A 22596-nucleotide genomic window follows, 5' to 3' on the forward strand; every position below is an offset into this window, starting at 1 on the left:
TCTTATACAAGTACTACCTCTACCTTTATTACTGCTAAAGGGGTAAAGTAAAACTGTTAGGTTTATCATTTAGTTTAGTTTATCCATTTAGTTGGACAATTTTGTTGTTCTGCCTCTGAATTAATTGCTTCTGTGCCTTTAAGACTTCTATTTAAACAGCTCTCAGCTATGACCGATTCACAGAACAATCTGCTCTGAAATATGCCACACAATCCGTTAAGATCAGTAATGTAAAAAAGTAAAAGTAAAAGCAAATTTCAGCTGCTTGTTTTCAATCTTGGGAACCTTCAGAAGAATACGCAGAGCTGTAGGTGCTACACAGCAAGGAACGGCACATTTTACTTGTCAATTCTGTTTTTTAAGAATAGCAGTATTTTTCCTACAAATGTGACTGGGTGGGCTAAGTTTCCAGACATCAAAGTTGACCTGGAATTGTGGACGGTTGTATGTTAATCTCTTTTAACAGGTTTCTGACATCAGAAATAAATGAATAAATAGAGTTGATTGTTTTTGGAGTGAATTGGCCATTACGATAAAGTATTGAGTTAATAAAATCACAGTATGGATGCTCTCTTAAGTCTTTACCATAAGTGAGGATTGATAGATTCGACACATGCACAGTGAGTCTTACGTTTCAAGTGCTTAAATACTTGCACTTGCACTGATGTCCATGTGGAAATGAAAATTGAGCGGATATTTTGCACTGACATCGGCGGACTATGCAGATGATAAAAATGACTTCGTGCAGACTGTCCGTGAGCCGAAGCGGAAAGTATACTTCGGGCATAACTCAAATTAAATAAAGAAAACATCTGAATGGTAGTTGGACAAATCCCACTATTTCTAATTTAATATTTTTACACAGCCTGCTGAGGAGGCGTGCCTTGTAAGAAAAATGGAAACAGATTGCAACTTGGCAGGCGCAAACAACAACAACAACCACAGCAGCAGCTGTAGCCCGGGGCCTCATCTGTCCAACTCAATGCTGTTGCTTTTTATTCATCCTTCCGCTGTCTCCCATTTCTTGTCTTCTGCCACCTCACCTTTCAGCCCTTCATGTCACGGAATTCTTCCTGACTGACGTCTCTCCTCAGGACGGCTGACACCAAACAGGAGCTAGATTCTCTTCCCGAGGCAGTCAAGAGGAGCTCGGCTCATCCTGCTGCGGCATATCTCCAATTACATTACAGTTGGAGTTTAGAGAAAGAATACTGAGCGAACAGGCATTTACACAAACTGTTCACTACAGAATGCAGCCATTAACAACCAATGGTAGCAAAGGGAAGAAAAAGACGAAACTTGAAAATGGTAAAGTTTGATGTTTATTTACTCTTTTTTTTCCCACAAATAAAAAGAAAGTACTCATGCTGAATCATCACAGGAAAGAAAATAAAGGCTCAGTCCAAGTCCATATACCAGTACCAACCTCGCCCTCCTTCAGAACATTAGATGAATAATAGCACTCTATGAAGTTTGGAATGCAGTAAAAAAGTCCAAGCTTTAGTCATGTCCTCCTCCACATTAATGTTTTGTATAAGTGTGAGATTTGTGTGGGCATATCAGTGTGTGTACATTTGTGTATGAGCAAATGTGTTTGTAAGGTCTACATGACCTAGTCCTCAGCTGTTTTAATGACCTGGAACAATGTGACGTTGTAGAGGACTTGATGTCCGTTGTTCCAAGTGTAGAGCACTCTTTCTCGGGGGTTGTAGTCCATCATGGAGATGTGGGAGTATTGGTTATGGAAGGGGATGTCTGTGTACTCATAGGTTGAGGTGTTGGTGTAATATGCAAAGTAGATCTTAGCACCAGCCAGATGGGAGTTGGTGACGTAGAGTGTGCCACAGATCATGAACGACTCGCCGGCACTCCGTTTGGGGAAGCCTGTGTCCCACGTCTGAAGCACTTCCAGGCTTTGAGGCTCCAGACGGCTAATGACGATGTTTCCAGCGTTGGGAATGGTGGTGTAGACGGCCCACAGCCCGTTCTCGTCGGCCATGAGGTCGATGTCTGATGATCCGCCCCAGGAGTAGGGGAAGGTGTTGTTATAGCCTGCGCCGCTAAGGCTGCGCTGCACCAGGACGCTTCGAGATCGGAAGTGGTACTTGATGAGGATGTTACTCTGGTATTTATTGTAGTAGAGGGAGCCGTTGTAGACCACGTGGCCTGTACCGGCCCAAGGGTGGGGCAGGAGATGCTGCACGAAATTCTGGCCCTTCATGAAGTCATTCATTGTGCGGTACTCCAGCACACGACGTCCCTTAAAGTATCCGTCCATTGACCACACCTGAGACAGAGTAAAATATAGAAATGTAAAATGCATGATGGTTAAAATTTATGTACTTCAGTGTTATTATACGCAGTGTTCATTTAAAAAAAAAATGTTTGTAACTAAAATACATTTTCATGACTCCAAAACATGTTTTAAAACATGGTATACTGTAAGACTTGAAACCTTTACAACCTGCTTGAATTAAACATGAAGGTGCCAGTAAATGACAATAACACGAAACTGTGCTAATTTTTTTTAAATGCTGTTAAACATTTTTTTAAACACTACCTTAGCACTGCTTTGCACATTAACTTTGGCAGCCCTAAAATACTAAAACAGAAATTAAAAACACAAATAAAATGAAGAAGTTTTATTTTGTTAACAAACATGTATTCATTACTTCCATGAGCTCATTGTTTCTGCCTTAAATTAATACATTGTTTAAATTAATACATTATTAGCTAACTATGTGATTTGTATATATACATTTCTGAAATACATAACTGGGACAGTCACCTCTGATTTTGATCACTGCAATATTTATTGTGAAAAGCGCTAAACAAATATGAATTGAATTGAAAAGTTGAAAACTAATTTAAAAATGTTATATAATTTAATAATGCAACTACATACAACTATGAAAAACTTTTAACACAAACTCTTAATTTTAAGGAATTTCCAGGTCAATCCATGTTCCATGAAGAAGTGAACTCCTTTGTACAAAAGCACTGATGTTCTTGTTTCCATTAAAGCACAAGATGCTCTGGAGGATAATCAGGTTTTACAAAAACTTGTGGCGTTCATGCAGCTTGTGACATTAAAGCTAAATGGGGATGTATGAGATATTTAGACATATGAATTACAAACAATCAAATTGTAAAAGAATGCAAAATAGAAGCATTTTCACGAGTGGTCCCAGACGTGTGCTATGTATAAGAATGAAGCAGGTGAGAAATGAAAGCTGAGGTTTGTGTGCAGAGAATGGAGAAGAGAAAGCATATACCTGTATGAAAGTACAGTACATCAAAAGAGATGCCATCTCCTGAACTTACTTTTGAGAGAGTGAAAGCAGAGCCTTTCTTCCTGTGTAACCAGCAGTGACTGTCACTGTGCACAGTCAGTGTGCGTGTGTGTGTGTGTGTGTGTTGTCAGATCTATTGATCTGCTCTCTGTGTGGGAGTGGAGATGCTGTATGTGCTCTGAACTCGGCTGCAGCAGTTGTTCCTTGCCCTTTTCCACTCCGCATTCACTGGAAATCAATCCTGTTAGCAGTTCTCCATCTCTCTGCCTCTCTTCTCCGTACTCGCCATCACTGTATGAGGCTGAAGTATCTATCAAGCACACAATAGCCATGCTGTGCCCCCATCTTCACCAAGCCATGCTCCGTGCACTCTTTATTAACACATCGTAATGAAACTTCAGACAGTCAGCTTATTTAGAGGGGTTATTATGTTCTTTCTCCTGCATAATGAAGCCCCTCTGAGGATTTAACGCTCCCCTGCTATCTTTTGCCTCCTTTCCTCCTCCCTCCTGCATTCTCCCTCCCTGCTTCTTCCCCCATTTCTCATTCCACAGAGAGATGCTGTGCATTTTTATTTTTAGGCTACTGTGGGGCTGTGTGGTGACTGGAGAGGAGGAGAGCAGGTGACTTATGGACAGGCAGGATAATTGGAACATTAAGTATAGCATTTCCTTTGTGGGCTCAACGAGTCCCTGTAGATCAGCGAGTGGAGCTGTGGTCACACTGTGGTCGGCCCGTCTCCGCCTCTTGTGTTCTCTTCTAAATAAAATGCCATATGTTGTGCTTTGGATGCTGGTGTCAGCATCTTTAAGCTGAACCAGCAACGCCATGTGTGACTTAGTGTGGTGAATGCTCAGAGGATGCCTGCTTGATTGATATGAACATTCGTTCCATTGCTGTGATGTGATCATTAAAGTCAAACACAAAGGACTGTATCATTGGAGATGAACTTTCAGCTTGCAGTATCAATTTAGATGCCCCCATGGAAGAGAATAATTGATGACCATTGCCTGTTGTCCGCTCTCCAAGTCAGTCGTTTTATAGTGGAAATTTAAAAAGACAGAATGCTTCACGGACAGAGAAAACAATAGCTAGAATGATCAATAGATAAAATGATAGAACAATAGATAAAATGATAGATAGAAATAAATTAGGTAAGAACACTTAATTTCCCAGAATTTACTATTAAATGTTTTGAATTCCTGCCATTCAAATTAAAAAGAGCCAATCTGTTTAATTTGTCAACCCTATTCTCCATTAACAGCGTCAGGGTCGTCACCAAAACTAACATAGCCAGTGGACAATATCGGTTTATATGGGTTGGCCCCCTCGCATCTAGACCCAATGAGTAGATCACACCTTAGTGCTCTTCAGCCCAGCTCTTGGGGACCCACTGTCCTGGACCCAGTTGTTCAAAAAGTTTTGGAAATACCATGTTTTGCTATCCAGGATCAAGTAATCCTCCTTACTTTTGTGCCAGTTTTTAATATTTCAATGCTTTTGCGTTCTCTCTAAAAAGTTTTGCGTAGCGTTCACCGAGGGTTCACCACATTTGTTACAGTATTTATTGATCTTTTTTAATGTTAGTTCATAAAAATACAGCTCTTCATTGTTTGTTCACATTAGTTCACAGTGCATTAACTAATGTTAACAAATACAACCTTAGATTTTAATAACGTATTAGTAAATGTTGAAATTAATATAAACTAAGATTAATAAATGTTGAAGAAGTATTGTTCATTCTTAGTTCATGTTAACTAAGGTAGTTAACTAATGTTAACTAATTAACCTTATTGTAAAGTGTTACCCTTTAATAGTTAAACTAAACAAGAGCAACAAAAAAAATCGTGGGATCAGTATAATCCTGTTTTTTTTTTTTTTGGATCAAAGGTATCCCAATCTTACTAAAAGGTTTTGAACAACACAAAATGATGATTTGATCCAGATTAAAACCAAGATTGGATTTTGTGATCTAATCTGATTTCAGAATACTTTTTTCTTTTGAACAACCCATTTTCAAGATTTGATCTAATCTGATTTTAGAAAAATTACTTTTTAAATTGCTTTTACTTTGGAGAGTTTAGCTCCAACCCTAATCAAACACACCTGAACAAGCACCAATCAAGCTCTTTATGCTCACTTGAAAATCACATTAGTGTGAAATTTAGGTTGGATATTAACTTTGCTGGACAGTGGGTCTCCAGGGGGAGGGTTGAAGACCTCTGCCTTAAAGGCTTGTTCTCCAACTCTTGTCCTGCAGGCACACCAACAGTTTCCATTTTTTTTTTCCTTTATCTGACCCATTTTTGGTATTGAAGCATCAACTAACGAGCTGATCAGTGGAATCATGTGAGGTTGATTATGGAGAATTTGAAAATCTGTAGTGTTGGTGTGCCTCCAGTAACAGGGTTGGGAAACACTGCCTTGGCTTAGTTGGGCACGCTCATGGCTTAGTTGGGCACACTCATAACTGGGCCCAGGACGACTCTGGCTGCTAGTAATTCCTGGCAGTGATTGGCATTTGCCTAAACAAGTTGTTAATATCCAACCCCCTGATAGATTAATTAATATGGGGACTGTGGCTCTGACAAGAGATGTGAGGATTGAGGGAAGAATGGAGTGAGAGTATGAGCATAATAGAGAAGGAAAGAGGGAGGGAGAAAACGGTGGAATAACCATTCATCAGTGACTCAGCTCTCATTGCTAAGGAGCAGCTTCACTGTACCCAAAACACTGACTCAGTCACAGTGTGTGTGTGATTGTGTGTCTATGGGGAGAGGCGGCTCATAGCAGTGGCAGTGATGGAGTGATAGAGTGTTGCGGTACGGTCGTTCTTACCCTATTATCGGAGCTGGGGATCATTGTGTCAGTCATCCAGGAGCCGAACCTTGACCCTGAGGCGCGAACTGTGATGGGGTTACTAACGCCAGTTAGCTTCCCGCAACCTGGCGATAGAACACAGGGGACACCATAAACGACAGCTTCAACGAAATTCGGATGCACCAGCCAGCATTAAATTGCCAAAAGCAACTTTTATGGAGCAGAACGAATATCCGTTAGATCATCGTTTTAGATTTTCTTGTGAAGTCATCAGTTTCACCCTGAATAGAACATGAGCTTGTCTAATCATGCATCTGAAAGCCAATTACTCTTTCAGCCAAATGAACTTTGGACGTTTCGGTGCAAGGCTTGCTAGCTGGCTGTTTTTAACGTTCTAACGTTAAATTGCTTATCTAATTGGACAGCAAGCACATTTTTACTTAATTGGGTCTAATGTGGTTTTCTCGACCATCAGACATGTCTAGTTTACTTTTGCGTTTTCAATTTAAAAGCAAATTACTGCAGCTGCTCTAAAATAACCCAGCAAATAATCATGCCAAACGAGCCCTGCACTGAGAATCCAATAAGTCAACATTTTTCTATTTCTTGTCGCAGGTCACATACTGCCAGTCCACAGCCAACAGCTGCCTATTTCTGGTTATTAAAATCAGCTCAAACCCACTTCTACTAGATGTCTTACCAAGTTTCTGCATGCAGGAGTGCAGGCGAGTCTCCAGCAGTAGCACTCGCTGCCTGAGCTCCTCGTAGTCGTAGGCTCCCATCTCCTCTTGAATGGCCATGAGTACCAGGGACAGATTCCTCACCTCCTCCCTCAGCCGCAGGATCATTCTTGCATCCGCCTTGTATTGCTCCAGCACTGGCAGTAGGGGAAGCAGCTGAGTAACCTTGTCCTTTAACTCCTGAGGGAGAAGGAAGGAGTGCAATGGTGGTTTGGAGTGAAAACGAAAGATGCGAAACGGTTAATCTCTCTCTCTCATAGAGGTCTGGGAATTTGCAGTCGGCTCTCATTAACTATTCAGCATGTTCATCTCCAACCTTTCATCTCGCATGACCGGTCTCCGGCCCCTGGATCCGAATGCATTCTCACATGAGAACCGAGTATTGATTGTGTGCATCTGCAATCTCTGACAATCTACCACTTGTCTGACGCAGCGACACAGGCCCACTCATCAGAGAACTTTCAGCTCTCTACCTTGGTGGGACCAAGTGGCTATGAAAGTATGATAATATGTGGGCTGATCTCAGCTCAGTGAGGGCCATCAGTTACGGCACCCAGGCGAATTGGCCGGCCTGGCATAGGCTTATAGGCTGAGGTGTATCAATGAAAGGGGTCTGAACATCAGGTGTATTAATAAAGCTTGCTAACCACAGGAGGGGCTGTTTCCTCCTTGTTAAAGTTTATCGTAAATCTGGTGATGGAGCTGCTCTCAGCCCTGCAGCGCCACATCATAAATCTCATTTTCCTGTTCCGAGACACAAAAATTTAGTCTCGTTAATCTCCCACCCTGCCATAGGCGACTTTGAGCTCTCAACATTCATCAGCAGCCTCGCCGAAATAAAGCCGGGCTTTGAGACACCCACTCTTTGAAATAGTGCTTTTAACACCTGCACATCTCGCAAATTTTTCACAGCTCCAGCAGAGAAGGAGGGAGAAAAAAAGGATTATGGCGCTTTGAACATGTATTGATAGATGAGGAATGATTTCTGGAAAATTTGGGAATAATTTTCTATGCAGCGTTTGGTGAGATGACTCAGACCGCAGGAGAGCAGGGTGGATGGGTAAGTGGTAGTAGTACATTCGGAATGATAGTGATACCCCTGGGAAAAGTGTATGTGGCTTCCATCGCACTCCTTTTAGTGGACGGCTACAAGCACACTATCATATTTAAAAGATGCAAGAATAAAGCGGTATAAGAGCATAAGAATAAGAGCAGCTGCTAGCTAAAAAGAACAGGAAAACATAACCTTTTGTATGCACATATACTTATTACTGAAGCTCCATGTTCATTTGAGGTGAAGTTGAATTCTCTCAGAGGACCTTTGGTGTGTCTCAATTAAACACAACAATCGAGTTGTATTGAAGGTTAGTGCCAGTGTCTATGACACGTAGGGGCAGAGGCGCCAGAATGAGTTTTAGAGAAGGGTGGCTGAAGGTAGGCGGGTTGTGATGTCAATATAAAAATACTGAGGCTGTGAATACTAATTAGTGTGCACTAATGTTGCTCAATCTCCAGTCATGTTAATATAATGAATATTAATGCTCAACTTAGCCTTGGTTGATCCCAGCGCACAAAGGACATCCCCCTAATAATCCTATGGTTTCCATTTGTTTTTGTTTTTTTGGGAACCAAATAAGAACATTCTGGGAACGTTATTTTTAGGTTCTTTATTTGTAACCAAAATTAAACCTTCCCAGAATGGTGCAGGGTTTTTTTTTCTTTTTTTTCCTGTGTAATAACCTAAAGATAATTTATACAGAACATTCTCTAATGGTATTTATTTGTAGGTTTCATTTTTATAACCATAAAATAACCTTAGAATGTTGCATGGTTATTTTCTTTTATTTTTTGCAATAACCTAAAGGGAACTTATACAGAACATAATTTAATGGTTTTATCTTTATTAAACATTCTGCTAGAGCCCGACGACCTAATATCAGCGGGCCGATATAAGGCATTTTCCAAACTATCAGTATCGGAATTTACAATGGCCGATAAATTAATATTTTAAAAAATGCGGGGTGCGGTGATGCGGTGGTAACGCGTTCATGTAACATGTAAGGGTGGCACAGCCAATAAATCACCTAAAAGCTGTCACAAAGAACTGGCAAAAGTAAAGATTATGAATACGTGAAATATAGCAGGGAGACATTTTAATTGTTTATTAATAAACAAGTGTTTTCTGTCAGTGTCAGCTGCAAAGATGAAGTTGACTCGCGATCTTTGCACTAGTGTACGCACCAGAGAGAAATGCACATTTCATAGGGATTACATAAGTAGAGAGCAGTCTGTTTTCTCTCGTTTTGAATTGTTCTGTTTAAAAGCAGACATTTCACTAAAGATATATTTTTCAGGTGTGTGAGGCAAGTAGGCTAACTTATAAGCTGAGTTTCGGTTCATTTATGAGACGCGTTCCAGTTCACGGGCCGGCGCCTCCGTGTCTTGATTATCTATTGTCTGCTATATTTACTTCTTATTTATTAAATCCAGGCAATTGGTTGTTGAAACATTGATTAAAATTAATATACAATTAATACGAAACAAAATTCACTTTAAAGAAAGGCTTTGTGCTTTCTTTTGTTTTTGTTCAAAGGGCTTTAAGTTTCAAATCTTAAGTTTCTATTTTTATACATTTTATTTATCAGAACTTTAATATATTTTGATGTTCCTCTGTTCTGTTGTGACAATAAAACAAACAAGTTTATTTTTAAACTGCATCATATTATTTTAGTGAGGCTGAGGACTCATAAATAACTAAAAATAACTAATGTTAGGGAAATCTGTTTTATGTTTTGTTACGCGTTTCTGGATTTAAAAAATAATAATATATATATATATATATATATATATATATATATATATCGGGCGATATATCGGAATATCAGGTTTTTAAATCACCAAATATTTGTATCGTATCGGCCTTAAAAATCCTTTATCAGTTGGAATCTACTGCAAACCTAAAAAGAATGCTATTTTTCCAAAAATAAATTTTTCCTGGCTAACCCAAAACAAACCTTAAAAAAAATGTTGGGGAATGTTCTGAGAACATTATTGGAACAAATGTATTGTTGTACATTTGGGAAACCAAAAATTGCATGGTGTTTTAGATATTTTACATAGTTTTGACATTGATATCCAGTAGAAAGCCAGTTTTACATGTCAGCTTATTTTTTTAATATTTATTAATTAATATACTCAGTATGTGTATCAAGTATCAAATTTGAATAGAATTATTTCAAATGTCATCTACACAATTAATGTTCTGACCTTTTCTGATGGACTGATTGACCTTTTCTAGTGAAAAATAAATATACCATATATTATTTTATGCTAAGAATACTACAAATACATTTACATATTTATGTAATTACCATAAAATAAATATCCTGCAATTGTACTTTTAGTATAATAAATATATATAATTTGTCTGCTATATTGGAACTACTACTTTTGTACTTAATGCACTTTAGTTAATCAGAAAAAAGTGCTAAAATGGAACTATTGCAAGAATACTTTATGTACACTTTAAATATCTTGCATTTAAAGACTGATATTATACTGTGATCATACTAAAGGTGATAGTAAAACACATTTTAGGCTTAATATTACGAAATGTGCATTTTGCAATAAAGTACTCCAGATAAAGTTTAATTATAGAGACTTAAGAGAATTATCAGTAAGTCTCAAGCGATATGTCAGCAAATATGTTAGTAGTTTGTACTATACTTAGTATGAAATAAACATACTCTACATAAATCTAAGCTTACTCTCCAGAAATCACTGTAGGTTTTTCTTTTTTGACTCAATCAGCATCATATTGTAATATCACTGACGTGGACCTGAACTAAACATGGAGGGGGTGTGAGTGTAGGCGTTGTGAGAAGAAACCCACCTGAAAACTCTTGGGGTTGAGGCTGCGTGGATTTTCAGAGGCAGTCTTCAGTTTGCCGTCCACTGTTTTCATGAGGTTCTCTGTGTCTCTGACATACTGCAGGTCTCTGTACGTCCTCAGATCTAGCACCTCCATGGATTGAGTGATATTCTGAACCTGTTAAATACAACAAAACACAAAGTCAAAACAGTGGGATGCATCAGGGAATGTTTTTTGAGGACACAACAGTGTGACGCCTTCAATTTGTTGTAGTTCAAATCAGCCTTCCTACATATTCAGATCTCCCGCCGAGCATCTTGCCCCCATCAACAGACTGGGCGACGGGAGCGTGACTGTTGATCAGCAGTCTGTATAAACTCCTACATACTCCCAGAGGCCACACACACACACAGAAAGATTCACACAACCTCCTGGCTGCACTTAAGAGAATCAAACAGTATATGGATTGCATGCTGGTATTCTCCTCATGTCTTCACTGATGTGCATGAGGGGCCTTGTCTAATGAGCTGATCTGCATAGCTGTCAGAACCAATGGTCACACTTAGAGTTGAGGATTGTGGATGTTTGGATTTGGGCAAGGGTTAGGTGGGATCACATATTCACTGTGTGCATTCACTTATTGTTTGTCATGCATGCCGCTGAATGCTTAGGAGGGCTGAGTATAATCACGCTTTCTCTCTCTCTCTCACACACACACACACACACACACACACACACACACACACACACACACACACACACACACACACACACACACACACACACACACACACACACACACACACACAAGAGGCTGGGAGGTGGTAGTTTAATTCTGAACACATCTCTTTCAGAGAGGGACTGACCCAGGTGTCCTCATTAGTCTGCGTTTTATTAAGCAGGAGCATTAGTGCCTCGCAGCTGCTGGCATAGCCACACACACATTTTATTGTCTGAGTGGTTGAGTTATGTTGGAGTACGGCTGTAGATAAGGTGTTTAGACCCTGACAGTGGGGCATGGCAGGATTTAAGGTAGAGTTTGGGGCAAGATTTAAAGGGATAGTTCACCCAAAAATGAAAAATCGGTCATCATTTACTGCCTCTCATGTCGTTCCAACGCCAATCTGCAGAACGCAAAAGAAGATATTTCTGTCCATACAGTATTATGAAGGTCAATGAAGAGATCATGATTACTTTGATGAACAGATCAATCCTTAATTGACTCTCGATCAAATCAAAACATTCATCAACTTGCATGTACATACACAGACTACATCAAATATCATGACGATTAAGAACCAATGAGGCTTGATGTTAGATGATTTTGAGGTTTATATTTGATGTAATTTTTGTACGTTTGTGTTAATCAGTGTAGATGATCTGTTCATCATGCAAAGAGATTGTATCACATTAAAAAGACAATAAAGGGTACAACGAGGCTACAGGCACACCAGGGTAAAAGGCGCCTTTGACTTTTTTTTTCTTTTAAACCACTGGATGGCTCAAAAAATTCAGCTTAGCACTATTCTTAACAACCAATTTTGAGGATACATGTGGAAATTTGGCTGATCCTACACGGAATCGCGGACAGCAACGCAAAGTTGATATGAGCTAATTTGATCATATTTAATGTTTTTTTTTATTATTATGTAGATTTATGTAGCAAATGAGAATCAATAAAATGTTTGACTATATTTTGAGACAAAGTTCTTGTTAATGATTTTCAGGTTTGTTCAAGGTAATTAAAGCAACAGTTTTTCAATAACAGAAGAATATGTTAAAGTATGTTATTTGGGGTAAAAGGCGCATTTTGCGCAACTGGCTGACTTATCCATTTGTTGACATGACATAGATTCAGATGGTAAATATGATATATTAAGTTGAATGTCCAGCTTAGAGATAATCACCATTTTTATAGCGAAACCATCATATTTAAAAAAAATAAATTATATTAACCATATATTTATTGTTACTACTGTAAAGCTATATTAAGTTATTATGAGATTTCATTCAATGCTTTCAGAATCTTTACTTTTTAAAATAATTTAGTTTCTGTAGAATATTTAAAATGATACATAAAAATAAACAAAAAAAATATTTATAAAAATAAACCGAAAATAGTACATACTTTGCTAAAGTGATTGTTTTGAACAAGTATTAACTTAGACATTATTAAAAAAATATTATTTTAGCTAAAGTATTAATAATTTGTGCCTTTCCCCATGTGTGGGGTAAAAGGCTCACCTTGCCACCTCATACAGTACATGTGCTGTGGTACATTGTTGTGGTAAGGTTTTAATCAAACAAACATTTATCATTTGTTTTCACACAAAATCTGTTGCTCCATCAAATTTCAATACAAACATAAATATTTTATATCTCCAATCATACACTCAGGGAGTAATAAAAAGCAAATTTTTCTTAAGGTGTGCCTTTAGTCCTGTTGTACACTACACTAGTCGTATGAATTAGTTTCAAGCTACTGTGGTGGAAATTTTAAACTGTATATTCATGTTTCTAACATACTAACGCTTTGAAACACCATGTACTAAAAGGTTTTGTTCTGTGTTTTTGAATGTTGTTGGGCTATGTATGTTGCCCTATGTTGCCATACCCCTGTTGAGTGTATAAATAACATATATGGGAAATGAAACTAGACAGATGACTATTATAACCTTGAGATTAACAATGAAGTAATCATTAAAACAAAGTTTGGTTTACCTAGTAACAGAAAGGTTTGCATATGAAGAACCAATCAAATTCATGTCATTTTGCAATACCTCCCTATTCTATAAAAACTGTTGTATCCGTGTTAACTGGTGGGATTCTCAAAGGAATTTGTCTGAGATCCTCCGGCCTAGCTTAACGCTTCTTCTTGGGAGAGATGCTCTGAGAACTGCTCGAGTACTTTCCTGGCCGTGATTAAAGCATTTGAAGGACATTTGCTGAAGTCTGTTAGTCGATTAGGCCTATTCCTGCGCAGGAAGTAAGCTAGTTAGTGGAACAAGTTATTTCAGTGGTTCTTTGGGGTGGTTGAGGTGCTATATAGCACCACTAACATATAAAGAACCAGTTCAGCCCAGTATGGTTCTTTAGTGGTTCTTCAGTGGTTCTTTGTATAGATGAGGTGCTATAGCACTTGTAAAGATGGGTGCTATATAGCACCAAAACTGGTTCCCCTATGAAGAAGCCAGTAAACCACTTTTAGTGCTGTTTAGCACCATTTTTGTTTAGAGTGAGAGACCTTACTATCAAGTGATAGTGTGGAGCGAGTTAGGAACACTAGAAACCTTATTCCCAAGTGATAGTGTTTGATAGGGGACGGGACGTCGTTCGACTCTTTGTGAGACTTAGGCAGGGTTAGATTGTGTCAACTCGCGCGTTCAGAGGTAACTCAACTGAGTATAATATTTTCAGGTGTCAAGGACACCAGGTTCAACCTAAGTCAGGTGCGAAGGGGAAAAATCTACCACACTACCTTTATTTCCTTTTTGAAACTTAAAAATGTTGGCTCTCATAATATAGAAACATTCCCTGAAACATTTGTCAAAATTTCTTTTTTTCAAGCACAGTCTTAAGAAAGTGTCATGATCCGGCCACCTTGTCCTTGATTTCCCCTAGTCTTGAGGCTGGATCATGACAGACCCATGTTTTGTGTACAAGCACATGGCCTTTTGTTTGGGCCATGTGCTTGTGTTGCTTGTTACGTAACCCCGCCCCCTTGTTATCCTCGTCTTGTCATTATTGTCTAGTCTGTTTCACCTGTCCTCGTCATTAGTGTTCCCTATATAATCCCCTTGTGTTTGCTGTCTTGTGCCGGTTCATTGTTTGATGTTGTCATACATTGTATGAGACCTTGTGAGTATCCTGTCAAGTATATTGTCAGAAGGTTCTGATCCTGTTTATCGTCAAGTCTTAGTCAACGTTTAGTGTCTCCTAGTCCTCTCTATTTTTTTCCCCCTCGTGGGTTTTGTTTCCCTTGTTTTGTCCTACAATAAAGTGTGTGTGTGTTAACCATCCTGTCTGCGCTTGGGTTCATCTCTGTAATTCATAACAGAAAGAGTTTGGAAATGACATCACGGTGAATAAATAATGACAGAATTTTAATTTTTAGGTGAACCATTCCTTTAAGGTAGAGTTATATTGAGGTAGATTGGCATGGGTGTGAGTCATGTGTCTTATTGACTCACTTTGTCTTGAGTTGCAAATTTGCCTTATCAGGAATCCCTCTCCAAACAGTTTCATTTTCATCCTCTATCACTCTCTATCTGCTTCTCTCTTCATCTCTGCCTCCATCAGCTGTGCTCATTAACTAGTCAAACAGCTGCTTCCTATTGTAGTGTGATTCCAAAGCTCTCTCTTATTCAGTGAGTGTAATGTTGATGGGGACGTGTGGTTCTTAATGGGCTGCTGTACACAGATGAGGCTGGAAACCACTGAGAGGTTGGTGAGGAAAGAGGAAATGAGGGCCGGTCAACTGGCTGAGAGTCCAACACTCTATTTATGCTGACACTTTGTATTTAACTGCCAATCAATTGAACCGCACATATCAACTGACTCAATATCCAACCGTTTCTCTGTAGCAAAACCTCTCTCTCTCTCTCTCTCTCTCTCTCTCTCTTTCTTATATATTATAATCTATATCCTACATCAGTAACATTGGACAATTTTTTATTATATCTTACCCTTATGTTCTTTTTCTCTATCTTTTTAACTAATACATTTTGTATATTGTATACAAAGTTGTACGTCATAAACATGTCAACTCTGTATGTTTTGCAAAAAAAAAAAGTAGACATTGAGCAATAAGCATGTCGGTTAATGGGGTCCACTGGAATCATTTCCGTTATGGTCTGTGCGATTTGCAGCGCGTTTCTGTATTTGGTTGTGTTGTGAGTATTTGGAGCACACATGTGTTATTAAACTGAAATGTGTGGGTGTTTTTCTATTTGCATGCGTTTTCTTCATTTGCAGCGCGTTGAGCTCTTTGCCTGGTCCCCGTCTAATGAGTATGATTAGGAAAAAATAAAAACCTCCTAACGGCTCAACAGAAAGAATCCAATTTCACAGCAGTATTTAGGACGTGTCCTCTTTAGGCGGTTGTAGAACTTTCACAAACTGTCTCTAATGGGCAACAGTATTATATAATGTTTGGGATCCATGTTTAATGACTGCGTCATATGCACAAAACATTACTTCGCTAGGATTAGCTCTTGACAAGTGCGTGTCATTTAGGTTATTGTGCATGTAACAGGCAAATGTCACCTTCTCCATTAGTTGACGGAGCTGTCTGCTACGTGGGTCTCGATTACACATGTTCTGTGCTGGAGCCACAACGGTGCAGATACATTTCCCATCTGCGTCCTGTGCCGAGCTGTAGATCTGCCAGCCCTCCTCTGGGCTCGGATACAGGGCCTGCATAGAGAAAGAGATGGAGAGATGAAAAAAAGAGGTTGAGAAGGATGCATGGAGAGACAGTAAAATGCATGAGCAAAATAGAATGTGGCATCTGTGAGAGGAGGACGTTTTGATCAGCTTAGACACTTGGAGGAAATAGAGCTGCTTTTGATCGATAAAGCTGCTTTTTCATTGGGGGTGGAGTCAGGAGATGGAAGATGGATTTTTTTTTTTCTTTAAGAAAATTAATTTGTTGTTTATTTGCTCTATTACAAGCCAACATGGCCTTTTAAAAAAAAATCTGTAGCCATTTCAAATTAGAGGCAACCAATTCCAATAGAAAATTGCAATCCAAACAAGGATGCTACACACATGTAGCATGAGCAATTGTTTTTGATTTAAACAGGATTGAAAACAAGCAAAAACAGAATGAAAATTCACTCTCTGCCAGTAGGTGGCACTTATGCAACAGCAGTAATTTCGTTTTCTTGGTTAGCGCTGTACACAAAGCAGCGCTGCGCTTATAAACTACTTTATACGGAGGTAAGAAAGTAAATGCCATCAAACCTTTTCTGAAGACAGTTAGTTCAATTCAGAGATACATTCATATAACCACAACTCCAAATCAATGTTTATATTTTATTCCTATATTACACGCATCGCAAACAGTGAGCTTGTTGTGCCTGGCGCGTCTCTGGTCGTGTTAACGTCCTGTTTACTTCATAATATTTCCACACAAGTGGCATTTTAGGAAATGATTGCAATGCAGTTAGTGTGCAAGTCAAGAATAGAGATCAGCCAAAATAAAATTCCCCCATAATGTCAGAAATACACACACACACACAGACACACACACACACACACACACACACACACACACACACACACACACACACACACACACACACACACACACACACACACACACACACACACTTTATGTTGAGGCGTAAAATGCTGTAAAATTTTAAATGCGTATGATTTATACGCTTTTTTCCTCACAGGGCCCGACCAAACGGCCCCACAATGACAAACATTTTACTATCTTTAACTTTATAAGGACATTTGGTCCTCTTAATATAGGTTAAACAAGAACACACACAAATGACACATGCATTTGTTTTGGGGTTTTTTCATAGTGAGGACCTTCCTTTTACTCCTATTGTTTTTATACAGAGTTATTTTGATTATTTATATTTTCTAAATCAAAACTTACAAACCTTTCTGTTTTTTCATTTATTAAATAGTAATTGTTCAATTCACAACATTTGTGGCATAATTTTGATGACCAAAATGACCTCGTCCATAGTTTCCTTTATTTATATATATATAAGAAAACAGACATCAAGGTTATATTGAGGTATTTACAATGGAACTAAATGGGGCCAATTTTGGGTAGATTTAAAAGCAGAATTGTGAAGCTTATAATTTTAAAAAGGCACTTACATTAATTCTTCTGTTAAAGCTTGTGTATTATTTGAGCTGTAAAGGGGCTTAAATACTTTTTATGGTTTACGGTGTAGTGTTAACTTGTCAACACATCTGTAAAATTGAATATACATAATTAGCAAGCTTTTATTTTTTACACTAAAATCATGTTAAGACATTGTTTATCTCCTGTGGCTATAGTATTGAAATGGAGAGAATTTTATTCTTTACTGATTGGTCCTATTTACTTCGATTTTAAGTGCCTCACTGTAGCTCAGATTTTCAAGAGGAGGACAAGTAGTTGTGGTAATCAACATTTTGGCACAAATGCTTTTAATAGAGCTTAATTTGACTAAACCAGGAATATTCTTATAAGACACTATTTGGTATGTTAATGAAGGTGGTTTTCAGGTTTTACTATCCCTAAAGACTAAAAGAAGAATAAAACTTGATTGGAAAAAAACAATTGATTGTCAATAAAAAGGGATAGCATTCACACAAAAAAAGGAGTGGCAATAAAATGTCTCCTCCTGCTCTAACCTTCCCGTTTTCATTCTTTCTTACCCTCTACGGTGTTTTTCAATCTCTCTCTCTCTCTCTCTCTCTCTCTCTCTCTCTCTCTCTCTCTCTTCCCACACTTCCCCGATCAGATTAAATGACAGAGAGGACAGAGAGACTATGTGATTGGAGAGTAAAGCAGCAGCCGCCCCATGAGCTCACTGTCACTTCCCGTCACATCCTGCCAATCCCTGCCACTCTTCTCGCTTTCTGTCTCCTTCACATTTTCACTCCCTCCACATCCTTTTCTTCCACACTCTGTCCTCTCCTCACCTTCCCATCTGTCCCTTCTTCCTGTGCCTTCAATCTCTCACGCTCGCTTATTCAATTTAATTCAAATTACAGCAATTCAACTCAATAATGCTTTATTAGACTGCCAGGCAAATGTAATTTCACAAAAGGAATTGATTTGTACATTTAGGTGTGGAGGCAATAGAAATACAGGTTCCACAAATGCAAATAATCACAAAGAGTGTTGTTCATTTCAAGTCGAATGTATGTGTATATCTCCTTTCCTAATACATATTGTTTCAAAGCAGCTTTACAGATGGTCATACTGTTATGTCATACTTAGTGCTTTAACATAGAGCAAGTTTTAGGGCTAGGCGATATGATGAATTATATTGCGATAATATGAGTGATCCTTCAGGTTTAGATCTTGTTATATTTTATTTATAGTGTTGTCTAATATATCAGTGACTAAGTTACTTGGGCAAACGCTCAAAGGCCATTAAGAGATTTAAATGCTAGTTGGCTTTGTTCTAAGTGAGAGTAAGCAATTCTCAAAAAGCTTTAATGAAAATATGATTTCTCACAGGTGAAAAGTCTGTAATGTTCTAAAGTAAAAGCATATGCTCTCCTTGTGCTCAGGTCCTTTGATAAACTCTGATTATATCAAGCCATCTCAATTTCTGTGTTTTGACAGTCAGTTTTGTTTCATTCGACAAATTCTATGACTTCTCTACTAGTCAAGTAACACGTACATTTTAGAACCCTTTGAAGATCTGTGTTGATTCGTTGTGGAATTGCAATTCATTTGAACCGTCTAATGATGCTTGTCTTTTCAATTTGATCAGTTTGTTGAGTCTGGAGATGCGAGCGAAAAATTGATTGTTGTTTTGATTAATTCTGGCTGGAGAATATTTCTCTCTGTGCATCTGTTTTCCCAATTTATCCTCCATCTCTGTCTCTCCCCTTGAGCACATTTTCGTTTAGGTAGCATGGGTTCCCTATTTTCAGTAACAACCTCTCGTTCTTTCCTCTCTCTCAAAAGAAAAAAAAAATACTAAATAAACAAACACACCAACACGATGAAATCGACATTTAAAGATTATAGGTCTAAAAATACACCAAACTGCTTTTTTTTTCACCCAATAGATTGACACATTTAAAATCTCCCATCTCATTCCAGTGAAGGTGCCAGCAAAGCCTGAAGGCATGAGACACACACACACACACACACACACACACACACACACACACACACACACACACACACACACACACACACACACACACACACAGTTCCTGGTGGTGCAGATTCACACTCAGATTCGATACGGTTGGTCTTGGCTCAGTCATTTGCCTCACTCCTTCTGTCCATCTAACCTCTTGCTTGTTGATTTGCATAAGAATGCCACATTTATTCTAAATTGTTATAAACTGTAATAAATGTCTCTCTGGGCATAGTGCTATTTCCCTGTCCAGTCTGGCTTTCAGCAGCTGTCAAATCTAGCAGGGTCCTCGCTTCCAGTAACAGTGATTTTCTGTGCTTCGTGTCACTGTCATCAAACACTTGCTGAAACTGCTCTGACATCCAGGCTGGAATTTTCCCAGGAAAGCTGATGTAGAAATCCAACCGTCTCTGCGAGATCAGCACGGACAGGTCTTGCTCCGAGATGGCGTGCGCTGACACTACGCTCTGCTGACCACTCATAGCCGACATGAGACCAGCCCAAGCGTATCTCGCCCTGGCCTGAAAGAATGCGCTATTGCTTGGGTCTTCGATTCCCAGCCCAGTGTATTACCACCCTAACATTTCATCATCATTCTCATTCCCATCCTGACGAACCTGCGGCTTCTTAGTGTCTGAGCACGTCAGATACGGTTAGCGTCGAGCTCCGACTCAATCCATACACCAATCTGCCACCCGCAGTCCCTCAAGAGGATAAAACTGTCGCATCAAACATCAGTGCTGAACATGCACCTCACATGTTAAACATCAGCGTGGCACGTGTGCCCAGCCGACGGCTGGAATACATAAGCCGCATAAATATGCTTTCTGTTCATTAATGTTGCATAAATGTTGAGTTTTAATTTAAGAACTGATTAGAATCACCCCTGGACTCATTACCACCCACCAATTTATTCTGCTGTAATTTCTTCTCATCTACTGCTAATGGCAGAGTAGAATACGGGGGGCACTCTCTCTCTCTCTCTCTCTGTCTCTCTCTCTCTCTCTCACACACACACACACACACATCACTTACAGATGTGTGAAGCATCTCGCCCTTATTCTGACGACCCCATCCCATCCAGCATCTGTATGTGGGTGCATGTTAAGGAATAGGCCAGTTATTTATGAACATACAGGTCAGATGTAATGAGCAACGGTTTAATTAGTAACGGTTGAGCTGCCCTCCGTAAACTCAGGGTGAGTGTATCTGCATGCATCTGTTTTTTTTTTTTACCTCTCGTTTGCATTTAACACCCGGCAAACGATCAAATTACTCTGTTAGTAGTGCGCAGTCTATTTGCCGGCATTTAAGTCGACAAGCGAGTGAATTAATTATCAGTGAAGTTGCTGATCATTCGTTTCTAATACTGTATCTTAACCAGGTGTGACACGATGAAGCAGAGAGCAGTGAATGGTACGTCTTCTATGTTTATTTTAGTTGTTGTTCTAACCTGCTGTAATCATGGTAGGTGATGAGCAGGACATTTTGTCAGCTGCTTGGTTTCAATTTCTGTCGCATTGAGCAGGGTAACCCTGTCTGCAGTGAAATCACAGTGGTCCAAAATCCATCTACACATAACTGTAGATTAACTCTTTCCCCACCAAACACAGAATTTTCCGGGAAACCGTGTTTTAGGGGGTGTACGGTAGGGGGCGCTATGGCACATCTTCTGAAAGAGTACTGAATCTCCTGATCAAAACACATATGAAGAAGATGTGGAAACAAGCGATTACCAAGGGGGTAATCCATCAGCTGGAAACTGAAGCCTCGCGGCAGCCGCCATTGTAGCAGAACTTCAACTGCTGTTAGCATTCCATTGACTCCCATTCATTTTGGCGTCACTTTGACAGCGAATAACTTTACATCTGAGGCGTCCAAAGACTTCATTTGTCCATTATTTATTTCTAAAGAAACACGACAATGTATAAAAGGCTCCATTACTTTGTATCTTACGTTATGGCCCCGTAGAAGCCGTTTTTGTAAATATAGGCTAACGATTGCGTCATAACCACTTGACTTTCTGTCGCACAATAGAGACATTACCGTATAGACAGGAGGAGAAGCTCGCAGGCAATCTTTTACTGTCAATGAGGCAATCGGGGGACATAGAGGCATAAAGTCAAGGGAGAAGCCCATAGATAAAGAGTCCATAAAAGCAACGGGACTAAATATTTCAACAACATTTTTGAGGAATTAGGTGATTCAGTCTTGGCACAGCTACTAGAAGATTTACAACTGTCAGACTGTCATCAAGCTCAGTTTGAGCCTGCGCAGTCGCTCAGCCATCAGACAGGAAGTGCAATATTCGGGCTTTAGTTTTCTCCGTTGAAATCAATGGGGTCGCTGTGTCCATTTCTTTTACTCTCTATGGCGATCACCAACATTGAACAGCATATAAATCAAAACAGCCTAATGTTAACAAATGAAATGTCGGCCCAGGATGAGCTATAGGACTGTGAAGCTTTGGGGGTGTTAATGGACTCGATCGACTCCATCTATATTTTGGTCATCATTCTGAATCCGATCTAGATGTAGTCTATGACAAAAACATGATTTTCTCAGCGTTTTGCTCAAAATGTTGCTTTTTTAATATAATTATTTTTTATTAAAATTATTATTTTTTGTTTAAAAGCAGAGGGTCTATTCTTTCTTTTAATATACTGCATGTTCAGATATTCATACAACAAAATATTCTGGGGGGGGGACATACATTTTTTGTGAAAATTGTCAAAAACGCTGGGGGTTGTCAACTCGGTCATTTATTTATATTTAGTTTTACACATAGAAAAAGATATTAATAATAGTTTTGACAAGAATGTTTAAAATCATGTACTCTTATAACAGATGAAAAGATGCCAGTCATATCTAAAGCCTAATAAAAGCCATTTTATTCTTCGTTGAGCCAGAGCCAGATTATCCATAGACCGGATTGGGCGAGCGCCTTGGGGCACCAGCCAATAGGGGGGCACCCAGGGCCGGATTATCCAATGGGCATTATGGGGCCCAAGCGAGTGGAAGAAATTTTTTTTTTT

At 39.1% G+C, this 22596-nt stretch overlaps 1 protein-coding gene across 2 annotated transcripts in view; it reads right to left on the reverse strand.

Moving 5' to 3' along the window:
* Window positions 1-1302: 1302 nt before the first annotated feature.
* olfm2a (olfactomedin 2a) overlaps window positions 1303-22596 on the reverse strand; it is a 98181-nt gene continuing 76887 nt past the window's right edge. For both annotated transcript variants that reach the window (XM_077213426.1, XM_077213425.1), the window contains exons 2-6: window positions 15990-16139; window positions 10746-10901; window positions 6814-7033; window positions 6132-6238; window positions 1303-2287 (exon numbers count right to left, since the gene is read on the reverse strand). In XM_077213426.1, coding sequence (XP_077069541.1) covers window positions 1613-2287; window positions 6132-6238; window positions 6814-7033; window positions 10746-10901; window positions 15990-16139 — 1308 coding nt within the window. In that variant the 3' untranslated portion in view covers window positions 1303-1612. The remainder of the gene's footprint in view (window positions 2288-6131; window positions 6239-6813; window positions 7034-10745; window positions 10902-15989; window positions 16140-22596) is intronic.

Source organism: Siphateles boraxobius, unplaced genomic scaffold, assembly GCF_051911475.1.
Source record: "Siphateles boraxobius isolate OS27281-9 unplaced genomic scaffold, OSU_SipBor_1 66, whole genome shotgun sequence".
NCBI classification, from domain to species: domain Eukaryota; kingdom Metazoa; phylum Chordata; class Actinopteri; order Cypriniformes; family Leuciscidae; genus Siphateles; species Siphateles boraxobius.